General features: G+C 31.3%; 3 protein-coding genes across 5 annotated transcripts; all 3 read left to right on the top strand.

Moving 5' to 3' along the window:
• On the top strand, positions 1-3,848 carry LOC100786535 (UDP-xylose transporter 3). 2 transcript variants are annotated; one of them, XM_006581667.3, is made up of 8 exons: positions 1-75; positions 609-744; positions 1,257-1,441; positions 1,551-1,618; positions 2,119-2,251; positions 2,819-2,980; positions 3,072-3,344; positions 3,453-3,848. In XM_006581667.3, exons 2-8 carry the CDS (start codon positions 624-626, stop codon positions 3,546-3,548), a joined length of 1,038 nt encoding a protein of 345 aa, XP_006581730.1. In that variant the 5' UTR covers positions 1-75; positions 609-623; the 3' UTR covers positions 3,549-3,848. The 2 variants fall into 2 exon arrangements, with proteins under 2 accessions (XP_006581730.1, XP_003526815.1); XM_003526767.5 differs by lacking the exon at positions 1-75 and adding an exon at positions 106-484.
• A 3,787-nt stretch (positions 3,849-7,635) lies between these two features.
• Positions 7,636-11,697, top strand: LOC100786018 (UDP-xylose transporter 2). Of its 2 annotated transcripts, none has more exons than XM_003526766.5 (8): positions 7,636-8,072; positions 8,226-8,369; positions 9,352-9,536; positions 9,620-9,687; positions 9,959-10,091; positions 10,636-10,797; positions 10,881-11,153; positions 11,260-11,697. In XM_003526766.5, the coding sequence occupies exons 2-8, from the start codon at positions 8,249-8,251 to the stop codon at positions 11,371-11,373; spliced, it is 1,056 nt and encodes a 351-aa protein (XP_003526814.1). In that variant the 5' UTR covers positions 7,636-8,072; positions 8,226-8,248; the 3' UTR covers positions 11,374-11,697. The 2 variants fall into 2 exon arrangements, with proteins under 2 accessions (XP_003526814.1, XP_006581729.1); XM_006581666.4 differs by having other exon boundaries at positions 7,652-8,102.
• Positions 11,698-13,785: 2,088 nt separating this feature from the next.
• LOC100785490 (superoxide dismutase [Mn], mitochondrial) lies at positions 13,786-17,844 on the top strand. The gene is made up of 6 exons (XM_003526765.4): positions 13,786-14,204; positions 15,397-15,443; positions 15,527-15,652; positions 15,778-15,834; positions 17,229-17,306; positions 17,519-17,844. Exons 1-6 carry the CDS (start codon positions 13,880-13,882, stop codon positions 17,609-17,611), a joined length of 726 nt encoding a protein of 241 aa, XP_003526813.1. The 5' UTR covers positions 13,786-13,879; the 3' UTR covers positions 17,612-17,844.

The raw sequence follows: 17,844 nt of genomic DNA, 5'->3' as shown, positions 1-17,844 counted from the left end.
ATTATCTTGTTTAACATAGACTCTCGACTCTCAGGTAGCAAGCATCAAGAAAAGTGCATCACCGTCATTTTTTAGGTAAAAAATAACAAAAGCGAGCATCGCAAAACCATGAGTATTTTAGAAAAGTTCTAATCTTGATGTTCATTATTTAATTAGCTTTTGGAACTAAAATTAAGCCTTTTTTTCCTTTCTCCTCTGCCCATAATTGTAAGAAGAAGAAGAAGAAGCACATACCTGTTTTGTTTTGCATTGATCAATGCCACCTTCATCCATTTCTGTTTTTCATTTTCATTCTCATTCTCATTTCATTTTATTAATTGAATCACATTTCTCTCGACTTTTATGCTAACTACTGAGTTCCCTCTTACCCATAAACTTTCAGTAGCCAAAATTTTAACTTTTCTATAATCATCGAATCCAAGAGCTTTTTTAGCAATTCGCTGACACCCATTTAGTTTCACTCCCGAATTCATATATTCCTTACGTAAGTTTTCCCAACGTGTTTTTGGCTGAAGTTGTTGTTGTTTTGTTTTAAGGTTTTTGCTTCAATGTTGGGTTCTTGTGCTTCATTTTGTTCATTGGTTGTTATTATTTTTTGGTTTGTTTAGAGCAACAAGGAAAAGATGGGCGAGGGAGAGAAATTTCAGCTGGGAACTGTTGGCGCATTGAGTATGTCTGTGGTGTCGTCAGTGTCGATTGTGATTTGCAATAAGGCGTTGATGAGCTCACTGCATTTCATTTTTGGTAAGTTTTTTTAAACAATTTAGCTATTAGCAAATTGATATATGATTAAGAAATGACAAGTTATTTGTGTGTCTAATTTTTGGTGACTATTACAAGTGTGTTGTTTCCATTTGTGTGATTTTGTATATGAGTCATTCAAGTGTTTCATAATTGAATTGACTGATGGGGTTAGTCTACCCTAACATGGAGAACCAAGTATTAAATCCTTAATGGGAAAGATGTTTACATTTAGTATTTGTCATTCGAATAAGATTGCCTTTGAAGGAGGATACATGTGGGGAACAAGAAAAAAAGTTCAATGGAGGACTGATAAGCTTTAGGTAGGATTCTTTAAATTAGAAGAAATGGGGCTTAATTGAGTTGTCATTTCATTGATGAAAGTATTAAAGTTTAAACTTTTGATGTGATTTTTTAACTTTTGTTAGAAGTAGCTCCATGCTGCATCCTAACCCATTTGAAGTATAATGTCCTAGAGTTGAGGTTTTAATATGTATCCTTGAATTCCCATGCAGCTACAACTTTGACAAGTTGGCATCTTCTTGTAACATTTTGTTCCCTTCATGTGGCACTAAAGTTGAGACTTTTTGAGCACAAACCTTTTGAGCAGAAAGCTGTGATGGGATTTGGAATTCTTAATGGAATATCAATTGGTCTTTTAAATTTGAGCCTAGGCTTCAATTCTGTTGGCTTTTATCAGGTGATTTTTTTCTTTCTCAGCTATATATTTTGCATGTAATATTTTGATTTGTGTTGTTTAAGTTGTTTTTCAAGTTTTTTTGAACAAGCTCTATTATATTTGCATTCAGATGACAAAGTTGGCAATCATCCCATGCACTATTCTATTGGAGATCCTTTTTCTTGGGAAGAAATTCAGGTCTTGTTTAGCCTTTTAAAATTAATGGGACATTTATGATTGATCTCTTTAAGTCTTTATACTTTATGAAGTTTATATACGTCTAGATTTTTAAGTAAGTTCCATTAAAGTATACACTGTACCAACCTTTTTTTCTCTCTCCCTTTCTGTTTCCTTTTAAGCAATTATATCATTTAGAGTGATTTCTAAATTCTAATAGATTTCAAGTCATCATATCATTCGCATGATTTTCAACGTGTCATGTGCCTTTTTGTCCTTTCCTTCATCACATAAATATGAAGACATCTATGTGTCTTCTCTGGTTTCTTGTCTTGAACTAAACTATCATTATTCTTTTCCTTGTCTGATATTCTGGGTTTTTTTTCTTTCTTTTATTCCATATGGCATTGACTCAGTTTGACATTGTGAGATAAGGATGTTGTTGTTGTATGGCATTACCTTAGTAGTTCTACTAATTTTGAATTGTGTTATTAATTGTTTTACCATTATTGTCATTGCAGTAAAAGAGTGCAATTTTCTCTTTCTATCCTCCTTCTGGGTGTTGGAATTGCAACCGTTACTGATCTGCAACTCAATGCTTTGGGCTCTTTCTTATCTTTGCTCGCGGTGATTACAACATGTGTTGCTCAGATTGTATCCTTTAAGAAAGTTCCAATTTTGTTAGTTGCTCAAGTTTTTAATGAAACTAAGAATCAAATAAAAAAATCTACTATGCTTTAGCTTATATGCATTCATTTCCAGTATAAAAAAACTTATATGCATTAACTCCTAGTGGTCTGAAACTTTTTTTCATGATAATTATGCTATTAACTACTTAGGGAAAAAGTGTTGCATAAATTCATATCCTTAACCTTGTAATTTTTCTTCATGATAATCATGCCAATAACTGCATAACAAAAAACTTGTCAATTTAAGTTTCATTTGGCGTATGAGAAGATAGACTTCTTATGAGTTAATATAGCTCCTATGTTCATAGATTTTCTCTATATGTATATATCTACAAGTCTTTACGTGCACTATCTTCGGTTTTACCCAGTGTGTGTGCCTTATCATTCATTTCGCTTGAGCATAGTTTAACAGAAGTATATCTTTCTTTTGTGTGTGACTACTAAGAAAAAGATTGTCCCCTTTTTTTTATGCATGGTGGATCAATTGTGTATTTTTGTCTTATTTGTTAAGATCTTAATTAGTCCCTTTCAGATGACAAATACCATTCAGAAGAAGTTTAAGGTTTCTTCTACCCAACTTTTGTATCAAACATGTCCATATCAATCAGCTACCTTGTTAATCTTTGGACCATATTTGGATAAACTTTTGACCAACCTAAATGTCTTTGCTTTCAAGTACACAACCCAAGTGACGGTGAGATTTAAAATGATTTGCGTCCTTATTTTTAAACCCAAATTCCTTTGTTTTGTTAATTTATTTTCGGCTGCTATTTTCTACACTACAGATGGTCATTATTCTTTCATGCATGATCTCTATCGCGGTGAATTTTAGTACATTTCTTGTAATTGGAAAGACATCTCCAATCACCTATCAGGTTCTTGGACATCTAAAGACATGCCTTGTATTGGCTTTTGGATATATTATTGTTCATGACCCTTTCAGTTGGAGGAACATACTTGGAATTTTGGTAGCCATGGTTGGGATGATTCTGTATTCCTATTATTGTGCTCTCGAGGGTCAACAAAAAACAGTTGAAGCTGCCACACAAGCATCAGAGGTTTGTTTTATTTATCAGCATTTTGCATGTCCTGGTGTGTTTTTTTTATCTTGATCATGGACTACAGGAACCCACTTTGTGATTATTTGTTATCCTTATTATTTTCAGGCAAGAGAAGGTGAAACTGAGACTCTAATTAATGTGGAAAATGCAAGTACAGTTTTGAACAAAAGGCCCCCTGTTTGGAGCAAAGAAAAAGATTAGGACTCTGTATGAGCTTTTCAAAATCATAGTTAAGGACAATACATAGGCCTTAAAGGAATTATACCCTTAATTAGGAAGTTTTTCCAGACTTAAGGTCTCAAATACTTAAAGGTGTGAATTGTTTCGTTCAATACTATTAGCTTAGCATTATGTACATTGATAGCCAACCAACAACATTAGAGGGGGGAAGTACATGATCGTGTCTAAGTTATTAGCCAATAGATATGGCTCACTCAGCAAATACTAACAAGATGTTCTTCATATCTTGTTACATATTTAAAAATATTTCATTTTTTTATACTTTCTAGTCTGCTTCCTTAATTGAGTATATATAATCATAATCATCTAATGACATTCTTGCTTACATTGTTGGAAGATGACACGCTGTAGGATATAAATCATGTGTCTTCAATCTCAGCTTCATCAATAAAATGTTGTCAACTAAGAAAAAAAATAGTTGTTATTATTTTATTGGGGGATAGGAATGTGGATTGGAGAAGATAGAGAATTCAATCTCTGACTAAATTTAAAATTCTAGTATGGATAATTTAAATCCATTTCCACTAAAATTAAAAGAAAATATTTCTTGAATAATATTTTTTTACAATCCAAATCCCTAAATTTGATTAGAAAATAATAGTTTAAAAGTTTTGATAAAAAACAATTTTGACAACATAATCACACAAATATTAAATTTTAAAAGTAAAATAAGTAATCAAAATTACATACAATTTCAACTAAAGAAACTGAAAGTAATCAATATTTGTGTTTTGTATTATCTACGTAAATGGATTTTTGCTTGTATTATTTACGTAAATATTTTTTTTTGTATTTTTAATGTAAAGAATGTCATTTGACATCTTTGAGATTCATGAGAAATGATGAATCAAATGTGGTATCACTAGTTTATGGAAGTTTCTAAAAAAACAAACTATTATGAGATCCAGTCGAGTGAGTTAAGAAGAAGTTTTCAGATAAACTAGTGATATCACACTTGATTTAAAATAATTAATAAGTAATGAAAATAAAAGACAAATGCTAGTTTTTTATAGAAGAAAGGAAGAAAACAACTTACCACGCACAAATATATGTGTGAATGAGAAAGTGATGGTGGATCGAAAGTTTTGAATCTAAGGTGGGTGCAACGTAAATTTTGAATTCGGATTTGGTGTAGTAATTTCTCGCAATTATTTTAAACCGTCAGAAAATGGTTTTATTTAAATAGTTTTATTTTCTTTATTTTCCATAAAAAATTATTTGGATAGATCAATTTAAAAATTATTATTATAATCAATAATAATTATATAATTATAAATATTTTCTGATAAAAAAATATGTAAGTTTATAATTATATATATATATATAGCCCGTATATTTATATCTTCTTTTATATACTATTATCTATTATCTATACGTAAATTTATTAATGCAGAAATCATATATAATATACAGGAATAAAAAATTTCTTATAAATAAATAAACAAAATTACACTTAACTTAGGATAAATAATTTACGTGAAACCATCCTATCATTTAAATTGTTAAGGTGATATTATTCTAACATCTAAGCTGTTTTTACACTTTAAGAAGTATTTTAATTACAATTAATTTGGAATATTATTAAAATTTCAAAACTGAATTTTTAAATTTGTTTTCATAAAAATTAGCAATACTCTTATAACTTCAACAAATATATCCCCTCAAAAATTTTTATAAATAAATATTTATAAACATTTTTGTTAATATTAAAAAAAATGTGTATATCGTCTCCTGTGTGACGCACAGGCAGGAGCGGACATAGACTTTAATATCAGGTGTCAATTTCGCAACAAATATATTTGCATAAATTTCATATAAAATATTCAAAATGTTGATTACATTAATAATTTCCCAAAATATTAATAGAAAATATATTTAAAATAAAAAACTAAATGTATTTTTTAAAAACCAAGAATATTATATCATCAATTTCACACGTCATAAATAAATTTCATTGAAAAAATATAATAAACATCAGTGTTTATGCATTTCAATCATATATATTTTTAAAATATCTCATTAATTATGTTCTAAAAACTTTTAAATCATAATGAATTTTATTACTCACAACACAATGGTAATCAAGAACCATTTAAAAGGAATATGCTTTTAGATTATGTCATGACAATTAATAAAAACTAAGGATATTAACGACTAATATTTCAATAAAAAATTATCAAGACAATAATAATGCACTAGAAGCGAATTATAACAAGTATATTTTGCAACTCAATATCTAAATTATTTTTCCAAAGTTTACATGTGTTTAGATCCATGCACATGAGGTTAGTAACATGTTAAAACCTTACGAACAATGCCAAAAAAATAAAGAGAAGAGAAAAAAATAAGTAAAAATAACATAAGAAATTAAGTTTCTCTATAAAAAAAAAGAAATTAAGAGAGAATAATTATTAATGCATCTAAAGTCTCAAATTGTCAATCTGTTATATAATGCTCATAATTTAGCCTACCACATTTATAAAGATTAGTAAATAATATTTAATTATCAAATCATACATAATCAAATTAATATAAAGAAAGGCTAATAATTGTGTAGATGTAATCGGTTATATCTTCTAAAATAGTAATAATGGATCATAAAAAAAAACACTGTTCAGAATAAAAAAAATGATATTTGAATATTTTATCTAAACAGAGAAAGAATATAATTATCTTTGTAATAATAATAAATACTATAAAAGAGAAATAAAATATCTATCTAAAATGCTGTAAAAAAATATCTATCTAAAAAATAAAAATAAAAACAAAATGCCATTATCTTCACAAGAAAAGTTATTAAAAAAACTAATAGCAAAATGTTTTATCAAAAAACAAGAAAAGGTAGATAGTACTTAATTATTACTATTTAATTATAAAATAAAAATAACTATCCTAATTTTTTCTCTTTTTATTTATGAGATGAGTAATTGCTAAGAATCAGCCAAGGGAGGGCAGGATCAAATTGGATTCCAATGATTTTCTTCTTCTTTTAATTGATTATCTAAATATATAATTATATATTAAAATTTTGAAGTGAAAAAAACCATCCCCCAAACCACAACGTCAGTCCGCCGCTGCGCACAGGTTAATTTAAACACTTTCAGTAACTATTTTCTGGAATGTAAAACGAAAGGGATACTTTTTAAAGAAAAAAACAAATGAAAGCTATATTTGTAGAAGGGGAAGGTATAAATAACAGTTGCCTACAAGTTCAAATAAAATCCCAATAATCATTACTAGAAAAAGCCTAAGAGTCCTTTTGGTACATAAAATTGGAACTGTAACCAATAATTGTAAATCTAACATGGTTTTTAACCCACATTCATAATCGTACCCATACATTACAATATAAATGCAACTACTAAATTAATAATTATTGATAAAAAACATTTATATAAAATATCATATAAATATCTTTTTATTATTTTATATTTATTAATTATTTAATGAATAAACCACTGTATTTAATAAGTTTTTATATTTAAAATCGAGTATGAATTTTTAATATACTAAGAATAATATATACAGTAGTCATTAAATAATAATATTTAAAAACTTACTGTAGTTTTAATAATTTATTCCAGTCAAACACTTATGTATAACTTATTAAAAAAATAAAATTATCAATAATATTCATTAAATAAACTGTAAGTTTAAAAAGTACTGTATTTCATAAGTTTTAATATTTAAAATTGAGTATAATTTTTTGCACATTGTTAAAAAGCATTTATACTATCAACTAAATAAAATTATCCTAAATAAAATCCTTAAATAATTACTAAAATCTTGTCACTTAAAGTATGTTGTCGTTATGAATTTGATTATTGATTATGAAAAAATATTTATTAAAAGAGGTTAACCCTTGAATGAACTGAGTATTTCTACAAAATTAGTCATTGAATAATTAATACTATTAATAAGGAAAATATCATTAAATTTACCATTCATAATTAATTTTTGTCATTAATAATAGTTAATTCCATTAAATTTTATTTTATTTTTTTAAAAAAAAAGTGTGCGACAGAGGTAGTGTGATAATGTCCCTAACATTTCTCTTGATAGCAAAGTTGGGTTTGACGACGGATCCAAAGCCATTAATTGTGTGTGCCCATCACCAAACCCCATTTCCATTAATCTAATTCAATTGTGTTTTACTACCAAATCTCCGTTGCTTCCTTACTCTCCAGCGCCTACTCATATCACAGATCATGGATAATTCATAGTACTACTATTTCGTACAAGTATTCACGAACCATTCCATTCCAATTTCCATTCAGCAGCAACCAAATCACCATCTTCTTTTGCATCATTAGTTTTTTAGTTAGATTACCCTCTTCCGTTTCACCTTCCTTTCATGCTTACGTCACCACCACTCACTCTTTTTCTACCCTAAACCATTGAATCGATCTAAATCTCTCCCAAATCGCAAACCCCTTTTGCTCAATTCAGTCAATTCTCTCCCTAAGTTCCGCTGTCGGCGTCTAGGTGGGTAAAAGTTGTTGTTTTGTCTTCTGGGTATGGCTGATCCTGCTGTTTTGATGTTTTCTTCTCGTTGTCGTAATTCGTGTGCTGTCTGGTTCGCTTTCTGATGTTTTGAAATCGGGAATGCTTCTTTTTTGTTTTGGTTTGGTTTTTCAGGTTTTGGAGCATACGACAAAAAGATGGGTGAGGGAGAACGTTTCCAGCTTGGGACGGTGGGCGCGTTGACTCTTTCTGTGGTCTCATCTGTGTCCATTGTGATTTGCAATAAGGCGCTGATGAGTTCACTGCATTTCATTTTCGGTAACTTAAACTTCCCCCTTTGGATCGTTGCAAGTTTATACTATTCTTTTTGCTTTCTAATTTTGCCACCCATTTGTATTTTGTGTCTTTCATTTCTTCCTTTGCTAACCTATTAGTTTTTTGTTCTATTAGTTTCTTGTGTGATTTCATTCGTGCTTATTAGAATTGAAGGTTTTTAACCCTCCTCTCTCTCTCTTGCATCTTTTGTTAGAACTTCGAAGTTGCTCCATTGTACCTGCTGGTACTCCTTGTGCTGTATTGTGCTTGTGATCTAGGCTATGTACTCACCTAGGGTGTTTTATTTGGGTGGAGGTTTTGGAATGAAAATTACGTTATACTTGCTTGTTTTGACATAAGCATGAGAAGGTGGAAATTAATATGTGTTTCATTTTTGCTCTTGGTTAACAATCATTTTCCTCCAACTGAACTGCTCGTGGCTTTAGTAAAACTAGAAGTGTTAGTTGGAGATTGCATTTGTTAAATGTTACAATTTTTTATTTGCCTTTATGTTTGGAATTTAGTTTCCTAGATACTGTTCGTGGGAATGTGATGGGATCTGTTGGATTGTTGGTGTCCCTTCTTTTTCTAAATAAAATATTGCCTCTTTGGAAGTATCATTTGTTGTCTTATTCGCTAGGCATTACTAAGTTAAGGATTTTGTTTTCTTTACTGCTTTTTCTAAATCAATCCAGCTGCCAAGTAATGTGAATCAGATGTAAGTTGCCTCATAAAAAAATGTACTTATTGATTTATTTTTTTGGAAGTGCCTAAACATTAGTCATCTCTTAGCATTTTGTGGTTTTTAATTACCTATTTTCAGTTCTATTCATCGAGAAGGTAAATTTATCTCCTCTAAAATGTGGTGTCTGATGATGGTTTGGGTTATTTCCATGATATATGCAAATTTGAGCTTTCATGTTTACATTTTAATGTACTGTCTGAGATTTACAAGTTTTTGAAATTTGTGCTTTTTGATATGCAGCTACAACTTTGACCAGCTGGCATCTGCTTGTCACATTTTGTTCCCTTCATGTGGCGCTCAAAATGAGATTCTTTGAGCACAAACCTTTTGAGCAGAAAGCTGTAATTGGATTTGGGATTTTAAATGGGATCTCAATTGGACTTTTAAATTTGAGCCTGGGTTTCAATTCTGTTGGCTTCTATCAAGTATGTTTATTATGGTTCTGTTTTTCTCACGTGTTCATTTGATTATTGTTGACTCTGAACATCTCTATGATATTCCTTTTCAGATGACTAAGCTGGCAATCATTCCTTGTACTGTATTGTTGGAGACCATATTTCTTGGGAAGAGATTCAGGTTCCATTTAGCTTCTTATGAATACTATGATTTTTTTAATGTTCGGGTGTTGATATATACTTGAAATGATAATTATGTAACGGTCACTTTTTGTTTTTTTCTTCTTATCTGTTGTATCTCTCTCTCTCTCTCTCTCTCTCACTTGCTCATTGTTTTAACCTGAAGTATGATTGTAACTAATTGTTATGCTTTTTTTACTGTCTGAGCATAGCTTCCTTTAGTAGTTTTTCCTTAAATAAAATTAATTATTTTCTTTTCATTGTTATTGCAGTAAGAGAATTCAATTTGCCCTCAGTATCCTCCTTTTGGGTGTCGGGATTGCTACTGTCACAGATTTGCAGCTCAATGCTCTGGGCTCTTTCTTATCTTTTCTCGCAGTGATTACAACTTGTGTTGCTCAGATTGTATCCTTTTAAAATAATTTCCAATTGCATTAACACCTAAGTTTTGTGATAGATTGACTAGAAACATATATAGTGGGGACTTAATTTTGAACCTGTTCCACTGTGGCATATATTATATGTGCAATATTTGTTAACCATATACAATGCTTTTTTAAAATATTATGCTGGTGATAGAACTAAAATGTTGTGTTTGCCCTTGGCACTTGAAGAAACAATTATCTTCTGCTCCAAGGGACATGAGCTGGTGATAGAACTAATCATACTCATAACTTCATATTATTTTAGGTTTTCTTGTTTAAATTGTGCAAGGCTTTACATGCAGAGCCTCATTTTGGCCTGGAATCCCTCTTTCTGTCTTTGCTTGCCTTTGGACAAGTCCATTTTCTTTATCTAGAGACTGTCATTTATGGTATTTGAACATAATTTGGAGAAAATATAACTTTTTATTGCACTTGAAAGCTTTACAAAGGTGGCTGTCTGCTTTTTTCATTCCTGGGCTATCATTTTTTATCTGGGCGTCTTGTCCTTAATTAGTGGTTTTTAGATGACAAATACTATCCAGAAGAAGTACAAGGTTTCTTCCACCCAGCTTCTGTATCAATCATGTCCATATCAAGCAGCAACCCTGTTAATTTCTGGCCCATATCTGGATAAACTTTTGACCAACCAAAATGTATTTGGTTTCAATTATACGACACAAGTGACGGTAAGAGTTAAATAGTCTTCCCAAGTCCCAAATTATTATTATTATTATTAATGCGTTCTCAATTGTTTCTTTCTGCATTGCAGGTTTTCATAATTCTTTCCTGCCTTATCTCTATCTCGGTCAATTTCAGTACGTTCCTTGTTATTGGAAAGACATCTCCAGTCACCTATCAGGTTCTTGGACACCTGAAGACATGCCTTGTATTGGCATTTGGTTATATACTTCTCCGAGACCCGTTTAGCTGGAGAAACATACTGGGTATTTTGATAGCCATGATTGGGATGATACTATATTCTTACTATTGCACTCTTGAGAATCAGCAAAAAACTGTCGAAGCTGCATCGCAATCATCCCAGGTTTGTTTTAACCACGGCCAACTTTGGGTGTCTCTAGTTTTTTGCATTGTCACAATCATTTACTTGAAGTACATTCTGTCACCCTGTTTCTTTTTAATGTTTCCAGGCAAGAGAAGATGAATCTGATCCTCTGATGAATGTGGAAAATGGAAGTGCAGTTGTGAGTTCTAATGTCGGACAAAGACAAATGTCTCCTGTATGGAGCAAGAGCAAAGACTAGTATGTTTAATGGGTTTTGTCTTAGCATTGTCAAGAACAGTTTTATAGTCCTTATAGAGGGTTAACACCCGTAATCCATATGGAATTAGAAAGTGGAAGTGCTGCCAAACGCATATCCTAGCCATTTTTCTTAATAGCTTTAGTTTAATATTTTTATCAATCTTTTGCCGACCAACAATATTAGGGAGGGGAACAAGCACATGGTCATGTCGTAATTCTATTGGCCAACAATGTCTTATAGTAACATACATTTCCTGGTGATGTTTTTATATCATAATACTTATTATGATTTTATATAGATATTCAAACCTTTTCTTGGCTTGAATAACATATAAACACCTACCGGTTATTCTTTTTCTCCCTTATTTTCTCAGTTTTTCCTCTGTTTGTATTCCTATGACCTATACTAATAGTAGTAATTTGTTCAAGTCTTTATTTTTTTTAGAAAGTGAACTTAAACGAAGCATGAGGACCACATTATATTGCTGTATGATATAAAAAAGTATTATGATATAGAACCTTGATGAAAGCTCATCAAATCTCTTTTAAGCTGAAAAATTCTTGGTCTATTTTGCTGTTGTAAAATACTGATTCGATGTCATAGAACCTGATGAAGGCTCATCAAATATCTTATAAGCTGAAAGTTCTGGGTCCAATTTGTTGTTGGAATCTCTCTGAGATTTCTCCAGATTGCAGCAGTAGATTGGGTTCTTGAGAAAAGCTTGGGCTTATTTTTATGTTTTAGGCCTAACTCTAGGAATTTTCTTCCTGCATTCAACATTTTTTCGAATACACCCAATAATAAGAGGAAAAAATAAAAAATATCCTTACATATAACCCAAATGAATTGATAATCTGTATCAATTCGTAAGCCTCATACAGATGATCCATAGCCGGCTTACATATTACGGATTATCAATCTATAAACCTTTTACGAATTACACTCTAACTAAGTGAGTTAATAGGTTAATTATGTTAAAAAATAATCAACGTTGATATATATATCATTAAAATTTCTAATGTATATTTAATACACACATAAGTTTAGATAATAAATTTTGTAACAATTAATTTTGATCTAACAATATTTTTTTACATATATAAATTTTAAATATAAGTTTAGATATAGATTTAATAAAAATTTATATATGTAAAAAAAATACATTATCAAATTAAAATTAATTGGTATAAAATTTATTATGTAAACTAAGATGTGTATTAAATATATATTACAAATTTTAGTGTTATATATATAAACGTTAATTATTTTTTAACATAATTAGCTTATTAGTTCAATTAGGTAGAGCGTCGTGCTAATAACACGAAAATTCATAAAATATATTTTTAACAATTTATATAAAATCATATGAATTGACAATCGTTATGGCTCATTCAGATTATGGATTAATATTAAGGAAGAAGTGAAAAATGATAAAGTTTAATTTTAAAAAAAATATATAAAATTGTTGGGTACATGAAGAATAACCACAACCTCTATTGGGCCTAACCATACCTTTATAAAGAGTATACAATGCAATAAGCTGTTATTGTTATTTTATTAATTATTTTAAGTAAATAAAATGAATAATATAAATCCTAATTAATTTATTTTAATAATTTTATTAATTATTGAATAAAAAGTGTTATATATTTTTTAGAGAAGTAGTAGATATATCTACTTTTCATTTAATAATTTATTATTCAACTATAATTATTATGAAAATGATGTTTGAGGAAGATTTAATAAATTCGTAAAAAAAGGAAGATAAAATAAAATTATTTTAAAATATTTGTCGTTATATGTAATAATTAGCGATTAATAGACACTAACGAGTTAGCTAATTCGCTTTTTTATTGTAAGAGTATTTTTAAATCAAAGTTGCATTTTTCAATCAGATATAAATGGGGCAAAACTTGATAACAATAGAAGTTTTTCTAAGGGGGTACCACCATAACAGAACTTTCACCTTGAAATTGGTTTTTGTTGAAGTTGATTGTAAAGACATACCAGACCACCCTGATCATTGAAAGTATTAAGATTAATTAATTACTAATTATATTATTTACCTGCTTAACTCGTGTTTCCTGAATAAAATAATAATAGACGCAGCGGAATAAGGCTCACAGTGATACTCACTGGTTCAAGTAACAATCTTCCACATAGACTGCGCTCTATAATACACTCTATTTTTCAATCACTGTATGATTAAAATGTAAACTAAGTTTATTTAATTTTAAAAAGAAATAGTTTTGATTAGTAAGCAGTGGACAGTGGTTGATTATTCAGTGGTACATACTTTAATTTTTCACATCGAGTTACTTTCTTTAACATCTATTAAAATTAAATTGATTAATATTTATTTATAGACAGAAACAAAATTATCATTATTATTTATTTTATGTATAGTGTGGTACTTTGCAGTAAAATATTTCACTTATAAATCCACTCAGCTCCAGTCTTCTATCATCATCGAATCCACTCCAGCGTTGTTGCATTGTAGAAGGCGATGGCCGCGCGAGCTCTGTTGACCAGAAAAACCCTAGCCACCGTGCTCCGCAACGACGCGAAGCCCATAATCGGAGTTGGCATAACAGCAGCGGCTACTCATTCACGCGGGTTGCACGTGTACACGCTACCCGATCTGGATTACGACTATGGCGCACTGGAGCCAGCCATCAGCGGCGACATCATGCAGCTGCACCACCAGAAGCACCACCAGACTTACATCACCAACTACAACAAGGCCCTCGAGCAGCTCCAAGACGCCATCGCCAAGAAAGATTCCTCCGCCGTCGTTAAGCTCCAGGGCGCCATCAAGTTCAACGGCGGAGGTTCGATTCCCTTTTTCTTTTTCTTTTTTCGATTTTGTTTCTTTTTTTTAAAGGTTTATTAGATGATAAATTACGGCGGCTGAAAATTGATCGATTCGTGAATAATTAATTGTCAATTGGTTTAGGTTGTTGTGGATTAGAAGTTAGTTGACCTTTGTTGATATAATAAATGAGATAAAATAGAAGCTAGGGATTGGAGATTTGCTTTATACATTGCTGTCATGCTGGTAATAATTACTGAAAGTAATATATTGAATTGTATGTTAGGCGCTGATGCACGGTTACTTTTTTTTTTTTTATTGGCAAAAGGTTAGTTGTTACTTGTTAAAATGTTAGTTTTGTTAGCAGGAGAGATTGAACCCATGCGACCTTCCCCTCTTCTCATTCTCCCTTAACCATCCAACCCACCTTATATCTCGGTTACTTAGAATTGTCAACAAATTCGTGTTGTATCCAGACTTGAATGAACTTAAATTTTAAAGTGGACAGCTATCCGTATTGTACCCAATACCAGTACTTGTGTGTGTGTCAAATTTTTCCACAGTAGGATGGATTGGTTGATGCGAATGAACAGTGGGATGGATTGTTATAGTGTAATCTGGAAGTTTTTATATAGTCTTGTTTGAATAAACTTCTTTATAAACATTTATAGAAGGAAAATATAAAAGTAAAATGATTTGAGCTTCTTCCATAAGTTAATTATGCTCTTAACTTTTGTGGAAGTTCTCTCTCTCTCATCTAACTTCTCCAAAAGTTTAGGTACATAAGTTGATTTTGACTTATGGGAGAAACCCAACTCATTCTGGCCCTGTTTGGATAAGTTTTTCCATTAGCATTTATAGGAGAAGCTTCTCCCGTAAGCTGATTATGCATAAGCTGAGTTTAGCTTATGGGAGAAGTTTATTTCATTTTACCTTCTTATTTTCTTTTCTTGGAAGTAGTTATAAAAAAACTTATCCAAACAGGGACTTTACCTTCTTATTTTCTCTCTCTTTTAAGTGCTTATGGAGAAGTTTATCCAAGCAAGACCTTCATCGTTTTTTTTTCTTTTCATATTTACCCCTTGTGAGAAATGATGCCTGGTTTTAAAATGAATCAAACAAACTTTTTACTGATGAAGCAAGGATATATTTTCCATGATTTTTAAAATTGCTTAATTTAGTTCATGTACAACCAATAATGTTTATTGCAGGTCATGTCAACCATTCTATTTTCTGGAAAAATCTAGCTCCTGTTCGTGTAAGTTTTTTACCTTGATCTTGTTTTATGAGAAGTCTCTTGTCTTTGGCGGTTCTTTTACCTAGTTCTTCACCCATGTGCAGGAAGGAGGTGGTGAACCACCCAAGGGTTCACTGGGATGGGCTATTGACACACATTTTGGTTCTTTTGAAGCATTAATACAAAAAGTTAACGCAGAAGGTGCTGCACTACAGGGGTCTGGATGGGTGGTGAGTTGTGCAAATTCTAAGTTTCCTAGCATATCTTCTATCCTTGCATATCATTAGAGCTTAATGTCTTGGGCGTTATTTGAAATGCACTTTTTCTTTTTACCTAATTTGTACTGCTTTGCCAGTGGCTTGGTCTGGACAAAGAGTTGAAGAGGCTTGTAGTTGAAACCACTGCCAACCAGGTAAACTACCTGTTCCACCTTCCATTGCCCCTCCCCCGTTTCCATATGATGCCAGGAGGCTACATAGATCAGCAATAGCATATTAAAAAAAATGTTAGTAAATGAAAGTAGTCTCTTTGTTTTGGTTTGGCCTCCATTTCTGGCTTTATGTATTTCTGCTGTATATTGTCTCACCATTCAAGATCCTTTTACGGTATATTGCCATTATGAGTAGTCTATATTCCTTATGTTAAATCAATGAGATTCAACAATCAAGTATGTATTGCTTCTCAGGCTTTTTTAGTTAATTCAATTGACATTTCAAAGTAGGTTATGCTCTAAACAGTGCTTTATTATTGTAATATCGCTCTGTAAACTGGGTTTGACTTTTGGGCTTCTTAGTTTATTTATAGGTATAAATACATATTTAGTCCCTACAGGTTTGCTCACCTTTTTAGTTTGGCTGCTATGCTTTTTTCTTATTTGGAATTGGGTCCTTTATTAAATTTAGTGTCAAGTCCTAACCTAGCACCATAAATTCTTATATCTCGTTAAGAACATTTTGCCTGCTGGGCAAAATGTATTGTATGCATATCAAACTATTTGTACCTGTGTACACCAACGGTATTTATTTTCCTGCCACCATTTTGTTTTTTGGGGTCTCTTCTTTATGTTCATTTTCTCTCAATCTAATTGCTAAGACAGAGCAATCTCTCAAGTTCTCATCTTTTTTTACATCAAGTCTAACCACAGGAGGACCTGTTGCCACCTGCCACCTGCCACCTGCCACATAGCTAATTAGTTTTTCTCTGCTTCATCTCTCTGAACTATTGATTCACTCTGTCTTTATGTCTTCCATTTTATGCTTTTATGATCTGGCTCTTCAGCCACTACACTCACTTTATAGGTCTAGACCCAACCACCAAAACACCAAGAGACCTCAGGTGAACCTTTTCTCTCTAACTTTGTTTAATCTCTACCCTCTGAATCCATTGCAAGCTTATAGTGGAATGACACAGAAGCTATTTGGTCCGTGTTCCTTTTCTTCTAGATCTGGTAAGAGAAGTTTTAGTGATGTTGGTTCAGTTTTAATGAAGTTATAGTGGTTAATGATTACAGGGAGTTGATTACAAATTTATAAACTTACCAGGACTCAATTCCATTTTTTTCAATAAATAAAGTGTAGGGACCCATTTAAAATTAGTGAGATTGTTGGAATGTGGAGGACTTCTACAAATGTTAATGGTGTTCTTGATATAGAAATATTGCTATATAATGGAAACTGGAGAGAAGAGAAGGAACTTCTTAAAGTTTTTCATCTTTTCTCAATCCTCATGCTCATTTTTTTGAGCTTTAGTGAATCATGTTTATGCTTTGTTATTTTTCAGATATAATTTTGAACATTTTATTTGCAGGACCCACTGGTTACTAAGGGACCAAATTTGGTTCCATTGATTGGTATTGATGTTTGGGAGCATGCGTACTACTTACAGGTAAAATTTTTAACTTGGTGATCCATTAGTGTCAGTGTGGTTTTGAAAATAAATTTGTCTCATGTCATTACTTACATCATATGTTGAAACTCATCGTGCTATTATTTGGCAATAAGAAAGAAAGGGAACACACAACACAATTTCTTAGATTCGTAGATGCACATCTGTTGTCAAAATAATTTTTGATGTAATGCTTGTTTTTCTTATTGCAGTACAAGAATGTTAGACCAGACTATCTTAAGAACATTTGGAAAGTTATTAATTGGAAATATGCCAGTGAAGTGTATGAGAAAGAGAGCTCTTAGTCTGAAGGAGCTACTTGATATAGCAATTGAGATGACAGATTTGCAGCACGGTAAGAGATGTGGAATAAAATGATATGATGTAATAGATAGCACTATTTTATGTAGTTGTACTGAAGAACCTCGAGCATATTATATGGCTGCATTTCTTGTACCAAGTTGGTCATGTCTTATGGATTTTTTGATGCCCTGTTAAGATACTATACCTTTCCAGTGATGTATATCTTTTGCTTCTA

Source organism: Glycine max, chromosome 6, assembly GCF_000004515.6.
Source record: "Glycine max cultivar Williams 82 chromosome 6, Glycine_max_v4.0, whole genome shotgun sequence".
In the NCBI taxonomy this organism is placed as follows: Eukaryota; Viridiplantae; Streptophyta; class Magnoliopsida; order Fabales; family Fabaceae; genus Glycine; species Glycine max.
Note: the sequence above shows the minus strand (reverse complement) of the source record. Positions and strands in the feature narration are given on the sequence as shown.